Here is a 10,447-nt window from a genome sequence, read left to right on the forward strand (position 1 = left end):
GTCTTTACTGTTAACACCCAGCCTGTGGTCTAGGAGTTGTCCTAGCCTCTAAGTTTAAGTTTCTGTCAGTTTCCTATGGTTTTTCTAAGTCCATTACACAAAGACATTCCTGCTCCCCCTTATCTGATCATGGACTCCATCTTGGAAGGAAAAAAATAAATTTAGAAAGAAACTAAAATGAAGTCAGGAATAGATCAAATATAAATCCTGCTCTCACATGTTTGTCACATTTAAATGTTTGAGATCACCAAACAAATTTAAATATTTGACAGAGATGACACAAGTAAAAACAAAATGCAAACATATATGGCCCTGTGTGAAAAAAGTGATTGCCCCCCTTCCTTAAAACATAAATTAACTTTGGTTTATCACGAGTTTAAATGCCCTAGCCACATGCAGGCCTGATTACTGCCACACCTGTTCTCAATCAAGAAATTACTTAAATAGGATCTGCCTGACAAAGTGAAGTAGACCAAAAGTTCCTCAGAAGCTAGAAATCATGCCACGATCTAAATAAATTCTGTAACAAATGTGAAACAAAGTAACTGAGATCTATCAGTCTGGTAAAGGCTTTAAAGCCATTTCTAAAGCTTTGGAACTCTAGCAAACCAAAGTGAGAGCCATTATCCACAAATGGCGATAAGTTTGAACATTGGTGAACCTTCCCAGGAGTGGCCGGATAACCAAACTTAACCCAGGAGAGCAGCAACCAAGAGGTCATAAAAGACCTCACAACAACATTCAAAGAACCGCAGGCCTCGCATGCCTCAGTGAAGGCCAGTGTTACTGACTCTACCATAAGAAAGAGACTGGGCAAAAATGGCCAGCACGGTAGAGTTCCAAGGTGAAAACCATTGCTGAGCGATAAGAACATAAAGGCTCAACTCAGTTTTGCCAGAAAACATCTTGATGATCCCCAAAACGTTTGGGAGAATACTCTGGTCTGACAAGACAAAAGTTTAACTTTCTGGAAAGTGTATGTCCCATTATATCTGACATAGAAGTAGAACAGCATTTCAGAAAATGAACATCATACCAACAGTAAAATGTGGTGGTAGTGTGATGATCTGGGGCTGTTTTGCTTCTTCAGGTCCTGGAAGACTTACACACACACACATGAGCAGAGACATGACATAATGATTGGATAAAAAAAACAAACTGAGCTTGTGATTCCTTAATTAGCTTAGATTAGTGTTGTGAAAGTTTTATTGTCCCAATATCCATGTAAGATCAGAGACCAGAGACTTGATGCCCTCACTGTCTCTGGAGCAGATTCCTCAGATTTTGTAGTAAGTCATAAATCCTTGTGACAAATTTAGTCCTGTGTGGAGGATATGCACAAACTGTAATAACTTTTTGCTCTCAGGCCCTTTTGGTGTTTCGTGATTTGAAGTTGCCTTTTAATATGACAACTTTCATATTGCTGATGTTTCCTGGAGCACAGAGATGTTTTAGGAGGGTAGGAGGTTGCAGTAATCGAGGTGGGAGATAAGGGCATGCACTTGTATTTTTGTGGTTTCATGTTATGGGAAATTTTTTTGAGTTTGAAACAGGAGGAGGCAAGGGCTTGGATATGTGGCTTGAAAGAGAGGGCAGAGTCGAGGATCACTCCGAGGCACCAAGCATGTGGGACTGAGGAAAGTAAGCAGCCATTGACATTGATGGATAGGTCTGGTGGAGAGGTAGAGTGAGATCGGGGAAAGGAGCAAAGGTGGAGATGCAGGGCATGTATGAGGAAACAGTATGGGGATGGGTGCAGACACAGTATGGTGAGTGGGGGGGATGGGTGCAGACAGTACGGCAAAAGAATGGGGGAATGTATGCAGGCACAGTATGAGTAGCGATCGGAAATGCAAACTTTGATGGAATGGTCTGTGGACGTCATGTTGCGCTTGCAGAGCCCCTGATGTGCCTAAACAGTGGAAACCCCCCAAAAAGTGACACCATTTTGGAAAGTAGACCCCCCTAAGAAACTTATCTAGATGTGTGGTGAGCACTTTGAACCCCTAAGTGCTTCACAGAAGTTTATAACGCAGAGCCATGAAAATAAAAAATCTTTTTTCCTAAAAAATATTTTAGCCACCAATTTTTATTTTCCCAAGGGTAACAGGAAAAATTAGACCCCCAATGTTGGTGTGCAATTTGTCCTGAGTACGCTGATGCCCCATATGTGGGGGTAAACCATTGTTTGGGCACACAGGGCTTGGAAGGGAGGGAGCACCGTTTGACTTTTTGAACTCAAAATTGTCTGGAATCAATGGTGGCGCCATGTCGCGTTTGCAGACCCCCTGATGTGCCTAAATAGTGGAAACCCCTCAATTCTAACTCAACCCTAACCCCAACACACCCATAACCCTAATCCCAACCCTAACCACAACCGTAACCCCAACACACCTCTAACCACAACCCTAACCCCAATCCTAACCACAAACCTAACCCCAATACACCCCATCCCTGATCCCAACTCTAACCCTAATTCCAACCCTAATCCTAATTCTAACCCTAATTCCAACCCTAACCCTAATTCCAACCCTAACCCTAATGGAAAAATGAAAATAAATATATATTTTATATTTCATTATATTTCCCTAACTAAAGGGATGACAAAAAGGGGGGTGTTATTTACTATTTTTTTTATTTTAATCACTGTGATAAGGTTTATCACAGTGATCAAAATGTACTTTTGAAATCGTGCCGGCCGGCAGATCTCACACGCACTGCGCATGCACCTGCCATTTTCTTCCCGGAAGAAGATGGCAGTGCCCATGGAGGGGAAGCACGCGGCCGAGGACCACCGGGGGGGGGGTGATCGGGGACTCTATTTCTCTCTCCTCTGATGTACGATCACATCAGAGGAGAGATAAATTAAACGGCACATTGGACTTTTTTTGCTGTCGCCGTTATACGGTTAATAACAGTGATCGCAAAAGCAGCGTCGGTAAAACTGACCCGAATCATGTTCTCTGGGGTGTCGGCTACCCCTGGCAGCCGAGACCCCGGAGAAAATCCGACTGGGGGGCACTATACAATTTTTCCACAGTGCCATTAATTAACGGCGCTGTAGTTTAAGTACCCTTAACTACAGCCTTTAAAAAGCGTATCGGTGGTCATTAAGGGGTTAAAGGGTTTGTCCAGGTTTGTGCTGAGTCTGCAGTCATTCTATGCAACTGCAGACTTCTGAATTCTCACAGTGCTCACTGCACGCTGTCAGGATTCTCTGACGGCAATTTACATTCATGCTGTCACGTGCTCACTAGATATGTGTGCCTCATTCTATGAAAATGAACTGAGCGAGTTCAGACACGTCTAGTCGGAATGTGGCCAGAAGTATACAAATCGCATGCTTGTGCTGACATGACCGTCCACTCTTGCCACCAGGCAAGGGAGAATCCTAAAAGTGTGTAGTGCATGCGCTGCGAGAATTCAGAAGCCTGCAATGTCAGGATTCAGCTCAGCAGGTTCCAGTAGTCATCACATGGACACTTCACTCATATGCGACTCTCATACTTATGGTTCTGTGACAACGAGCTTCTCTCAGTTTTTCACTGAACATTGAGAGTATTATGGAGAGGAGCTTGTCGGCATGTGACTAAGGCTGCGTTCACACGTCGCTTTTTTTTGCAGCGGTTTTAAACGCGCGATTTTGCTGTGAAAAATAAGCATCCTATGCATTCCTATGGGATTCTGCAATGCTGTGCTAATGCTGTGGTTTTTTCCGCGGCGGAATCGCTTCGCGGTAAAAAACGCAGCATGTTCATTAATTTAGCGGAATCCCGGCGATCCCTCACCCATAGGAATGCATTGTTCTGCTTATTTTCTGCATGTGGTTGTGCCCACCATGCAAAAAGTTAGTAGAACATTTGCGGATGGTACCCACGGTCCAGAGGAGAGGAGACTGTCCTCCGGGCTCTGAGTACCATATCCCTGTAAAAAATAGAATTTTAAAATAAAAAATATTGTTATTCTCACCTTCCGACATCCTGCACAGCCTTCCCGCCTCTCTCCACGCTCCCGGCATCTTCCGTTCCCAGTAATCCTTTGCGAGAATGACCGCGATGATGTCGCGATCTCGCGGGAGCACGACATCTCGCGGTCATTCGCGATGACGTCGCCGGAGCGCAACATCTCGCTGTCATTCGCGCAAAGGATTACTGGGACCGGAAGATGCCGGGAGCGTGGAGAGAGGCGGGAAGGCTGTGCAGGATGCCGGAAGGTGAGAATAACAATATTTTTTATTTTTTTAATTATTTTTTACATCCTATCTTTTACTACTGATACCGCATAGGCAGCATCAGTAGTAAAAAGTTGATCATACTCGTCAAACACTGTGTTTGACGAGTGTGACCAACCTGTCAATCAGTTCTCCAAGCGATGCTACAGATCACTTGGGAAAACGCTAGCATTCTGCAAGCTAATTACGCTTTACGGGAATTTAAAATGCGATTTTCCCGCGGAATGGAATTCCGGAATTCTCGCGGTAACTTCCGCGAGAGTTCCGCTATGTGTGAACATAGCCTAAGTGTGCAAATCGCATATGTGCTGGAGGGGGGGCACCAAAGTGATTTCTTGCCCTGTGTGTCAGAAAACCTAGATACACCTCATACACACACGGCTCCGCTCCATACACCCCGAACACGCATGGCTCTGCACTGTACGCCCCGTACACACGCGGCTCTGCTCCGTACATCACCTCGTACACATGCGCCTCTGCACCATACACCCCGTACACACATGGCTCCACTCTGTACAGCTCATACACACATGGTTCTTCATCCTCCCTGTAAACCCCTCCTGACCCCACACATAAACCATACCTCCCAACCTTTGAAGAAGGGAAAGAGGGATAAAGGCTGCGTGCGTCGTGGCAAATTTTAGGCATGCCCCAATCATACCCATTTCACAACTAGTCACACCCATGTCCACGCCCAACCGCACACATTTAGCACTGCCGATCACACTGACTTGTACTGAGGGCACAGTGGCTGGCATTATGGGCACAGTGGCTGGTACTGTGGGCACACTGACTGGTACTAAGGAAAAGAAAGAACAGAGAACGAAAAAAGAAAACAGAGACAGAGAGAAAGAAGAGAAAGAAAGAACAGAGAGAAAGAAAGATTCTATAAAGATACTATAGCAGCCTGGCTCCTATTGTAGTGCCCACCTGAGCCTCCCGATGCAGGACATATCATGACCCGCTCATATGGCCAGCATCCCCTATTCCAAGGTGATCCTGCTGTCCGTACTGTCGGAGGAGGACATGGTGATGGATCTGAAGCATTACCTGAAGTGTCTCCATGGTTCCGTCACAATCTCCTCCCGAAATTAAGTAATTTCTGGTCAGCTTCCAGTACATCACTTCCGGTGGAACGTCACGTGCGAGTTTCAAAGTGTTCCTCAGGGCTCCGCTGTGTACTCCTGTGTCCGCGGGAAAAGTAAGCTCCTGGCCGGGACAGTAGAGCAGACTCTCAAAATTGAGACTGTCCCGCTGGATCCAGGATGGTTGGGAGGTATGAATGCTCCCCACCATACACCTTGCACACCCACGCACACCTCATAAACACACGGTTCCGCTATGTATGCTCCACTCCGTAAACCTTGTACACACACTGCTCCGTACACCTCGTACCCACATGTCTCCGCTCCGTACTCCTCGTACCCACACGTCTCCGCTCCGTACACCTCGTACACACCCGGAACTGCTCCGTACACCTCGTACACACATGGCTCCGCTCCGTACTCCTCGTACCCACACGTCTCCGCTGCATACTCCTCGTACACACATGGCTCCGCTCCCGTACACACGTGGCTCTGCTCCATACACCTGGTGCACACGGCTCCGCTCCGTACACCTCGTACACACGTGGCTCCGCTCCGTACACCTCGCACACACGCGGCTCCTCTCCGTACACCTCGTACACACACGGCTCTGCTCCGTACACCTCGTACACACGCGACTCCGCTACATCCCCCCTGTAAACCCCTCCTGACCCCACACAGAAACTTCCCCTCATCCAGCACCATGACAACCAGCACAGCAGAGTCCTGCATACACTGAGGCCCCTGATCATGTGACCCCTGACTCCTCCCCGCCTGTGACCTCATCCCAGGTCCTGTGCGCACAGAGCAGCCATATATGTGGAGTGCGGCTCTGCAGGTGGAGGTAGGTGCTGGAGCCCCGTTATTCTCTCTCAGGATTAGCCGCTGGTCACACTCGGCCATTTTTCCTCCCCATATAATAAATGCTCTTTACCATCTCTGTGCTGTTCCGTTCTCCATGTTTCCCCCCTGAATACACACGTTCTCCCCCGGTTGCTGGGGTCTGACCTGTGACCCGGAGACCCTGAGCTCGGACTCTGCAGTCCTGGGGGTCTGGGAGATATTATTTTCCCACAAGGTTTTTCTGTTTGCGGCTTTATTTCTAGTTTTTATTTCCGTCTTTGATCACTTTTTTTTGCATTTTGGGGGTTATGGTGACTGGGGTGTTGTTAGGGTCAAAAAAGATCAGCGGCCGCGAGACGTAGATTATGCCGCTCTACCAGAGAATAAAAAGCCTCCTCACAGATAAAAGCGGTGACACCCTGAGGACAGGTAATGTGGCAATGTCACCTGCAGTCCTATGTAATACCACAGATAATGTAGTAGATGTCACCTGAAGCCCTATGTAACACCACAGATAATGTAGTAGATGTCACCTGCAGTCCTATGTAACACCACAGATAATGTAGTAGATGTCACCTGCAGCCCTATGTAACACTACAGATAACATGATGGTAAGTCTGAGAGTACAGATAATGTAGTAATGTCACCTGCAGTCCTATGTAACACCACAGACAGCACAGTAATAACTCTCTGAGTCAGGACCGCAGCCAATACTAGACACCGGCAGCAGAGGTTGAAAACAAGCCTCCCACTAAAATGGACAGGCGCAAGAATGTATAGTTTAAAATATATATTTTAGTTATATCACAAGAGTCCTACAGGGTTATAAAAATTCATTAATGATGATGTCTCTTGTCAAAACAGATCAAAATTGGTCCCTAATAATATACATTACCATACAAGTAATAATAAAGCTAGGTAGTGCCACGCATGAAGATTTTGTAGGTAAAAAAAGGATTTTTTTTTTGTAGACATAATTAACATAACATGCAAAAGTGCAAAATGACTCTGAATATATCATAAGTAATGTGCCTATAGATAACCTCCGAAAAATCCAAAGCAAAGTGCCTGAGTGCATGTAAACATTACCAGCTCAGATATATGTCATGAGTAAAATATGCCACGCTCCCTTGGAATAAGCAGAACATGCGAAACACGCGTCGGGGTGCCATGGCTCACTAGAGGTACAGAGTATTTCACTTAGCTGCTATAATTATTCATCAATTGCCTCTTGTGATATTTTCTTTTCAAAACTTTATAGTTGTATTTACTATTTGCATTTTGGGTAATTCACCTTTGAGGATATCAGATCTTACATGCAAGCTAGCTGCCTTTCCTGAATGTGAGTTGTATATAGGTGATCTAATCCCGCCATTACCTTGCACTTTATGTTATACATGAAGTACTATTCATATTTTTGGTCTCATTGAAGCCGTTTCTTTCGGCTCTACACGCACTCAGCACTTTATTTATGGACCGATCAACGAGTTGTTAATATACCCTATATATGCATTTTTTTCAGTTGCGGGATCACATGCCTAATATTTGACTTTTATATGCTCTATCAGGTTCTCTGTTATTTTTCTAGTGACCGGTCTTTTGCATTTCTTGTCCCCATTTTTAACTAAATTGATGTACCAATTTTTAAATGAATTTCAATAAAAATGTCTTGTAATTTTATGGTATTATAGCTTCCAGATTTTGGTTTTGTGATGGTAATTATTTTAGTAACTTATATAATTCTGACATTTGATAAATACTAATTAGTGATGAGCGCAAATTCTCGTTACTCGAGTTTGCCTAGGGTGCCTGAATATGCAGAGTTTTGTGGATGCACGAGTGACATGTGCAGGTCCTCGCGCTCACATGCTATCGAGCTTTTTTTTTTTTTTTTCTTAAAGTCACTTTTCTTTTTTGGTCTTGTGGCGTTCATTGAAGGTTTTGGCTCCAAATTCTTCAAAGCCGTGCAAGTGGTTCATTCATTTTGTGCAAAAGAAAAATTCTCTGAGGGCAAAAATTGTCAAGTTTTGCTAAATAGCACAAAATTTGCACCAAATTATCTGTGATACATAAAGGGTGAACTCTAGGGTGAACTGGAGCACATTTCAGAAAAATGTTCTACTTTTTATAAAGTTGCAGTTGATGTATCGGCCAAAATCACATGGAAATCCCAAACCACAGTCACAATGGTGAACACTGAAAATCACTTCTATAAACACTTCTAAAATAGTCACTTGCCGTACATGTCAGCATCACTTCTGCGACTAGTGACTGAATACAAAGTCTCCAGTAATTGTATTTTATTCGGACCCCATGACAGCACCACGAGAGAGGGGATCCACCCTTCAGGAACAGGAAACCTACAGATACAAAAAGGACGGCACCTCTCCCACGCATCAGTTGGTTTCGTGATGGGACGGGATCCTACAGATGTCATTGGAGCACTGGATCCCAGACTGGACCGATCGGCAGAGGTAGCGGGGGGTTTCCTACCTTGACCGGTCTGGACTCCTGGAAGCGCCACGGTGGTCCTCGTTGGACTTCACGACAGTGTGCGAGCAGCAGGGAGCGGAGGTCCGGAGGATCGACCGTCTCCAGGAGTAGCCACCCGCCGAGGTAAGTATATCCCGGCTGCAGTCTCTGCGGTGTGGCACCATGCGCGTGGGGTCCGACAGTGTCTTACCGAATTTTCACTTTGAGAGGGGCAAGCCCCTTACTTACATCGCTCACTAATATACTAATTAGGCAAAAAGACTACTAGGTCTTTATTTCGGTAGAACAATTTATATTTTATTAATAATAAGATAACAGAATGACTTAGGTAACACTTTGATATGTGTGTTATAGGCACATGAATTATAGCAGCACTAGTCTAACATTACATTGATCATCATCATCATCTATAAAATAGAGAAAAGTAAGCATCAATACGTTTACCGGATATTGTAGCATCACTTCTCCCTCGGGGGGGGGCTCGACGGGTAAGAAGGAAACATCCAGTTAACACAACATCACAGAAGTTATGCATCCATAAAGCCTTCTGGAAACGTCCCCCCCACCAGTGAAAGTCCCCTTTGTTTTATATTGTTTATAATCAGATATCAGTTCAACCATGCGCAGTACACTTTCTGCAAGCAATGCTTATATAACATGTTCACGCTTGGCGCCTGCGTGGTTAATCCTTGAGCTCGTGGCCAGCTCGTGTTACGCAGGCGCATTGCGGTTGTTTATCACTCAACCTACCGTGTTCTCATCATATCTCTTAACAGGTCATGTATCGGTCAAGTTCAGTTCTTCTAAACTTGTGCTGAATTACTGCAAAAAGGAATAATAAGACCCATGATCATATGAGCACCTATCTTCTTCATACACACACCATACATATCACATATGTATCACAATCGGTCCTTGATCACGGGAATTATTTTCCACTTCTATAGGTTACCATCAGCACTTTTGGTCGCCTACAGAAGATTTTGTATGCCATGTAGCAATTCCATATAGATAGAAGTATTACTACAAGGACAAGCACCAACACTGGGTGAATGATCCAATTTAACATCCTTTGAGCCGAAGGAGAATGACCCATGAAAATATCATACCAATGATGAGAAGTGGCATCAGCAATTGCCGAACCCATTTTAACAATTTTCCCTGCCACTATGGTGGTACTAACAACATGATATTGTATTGTTTTATTTAACATTTGAATTATTCTATTCCCTTCTTCAGATGTCTCCATAATATTCCTGAGCCGGGTCATATTCAATTCCCAGTTGTTTACCTGCAACTTGGTCGGTTGCCACCACATTGTTTTCTGCACCTCCCGGTCATGAGTGAGAAGGAAGGTTTGGCCCTCCCACCGTAAAGCGGAAACATTCTGTAAACACCCCACATAAGGAACTTTCATCCCAGGAACAATAGGGACATCAGTTATTACACAAATTTCTTGTGAACCTATCTCCACCAACATCTTGTAGGATACTGGTAGAATGGTGAACTCACAAATATTCACAGTCTCTTGTAGCAAACATGGTTCATATACAGTAGAATGCAACCTACAAATTTTACCTTCTAATGTGTCTTCACATAAGCTTAAATCATGCGTGCGATTATTGTCATCAATATACAGTGGGGCAAAAAAGTATTTAGTCAGTCAACAATAGTGCAAGTTCCACCACTTAAAAAGATGAGAGGCGTCTGTAATTTACATCATAGGTAGACCTCAACTATGGGAGACAAACTGAGAAAAAAAAATCCAGAAAATCACATTGTCTGTTTTTTTTTC

General features: G+C 44.5%; 1 protein-coding gene across 1 annotated transcript in view; it reads left to right on the top strand.

The window, feature by feature from the left end:
• Positions 1 to 10,447, top strand: part of LOC141055947 (uncharacterized) — a 161,153-nt gene that overhangs the window by 75,976 nt on the left and 74,730 nt on the right. The window contains exon 8 of the mRNA XM_073552644.1: positions 6,109 to 6,160. Coding sequence (XP_073408745.1) covers positions 6,109 to 6,160 — 52 coding nt within the window. The remainder of the gene's footprint in view (positions 1 to 6,108; positions 6,161 to 10,447) is intronic.

The sequence above is a fragment of the Dendrobates tinctorius genome, unplaced genomic scaffold (genome assembly GCF_039654945.1).
Source record: "Dendrobates tinctorius isolate UK_male_01 unplaced genomic scaffold, ASM3965494v1 ptg000192l, whole genome shotgun sequence".
Taxonomy (NCBI): domain Eukaryota; kingdom Metazoa; phylum Chordata; class Amphibia; order Anura; family Dendrobatidae; genus Dendrobates; species Dendrobates tinctorius.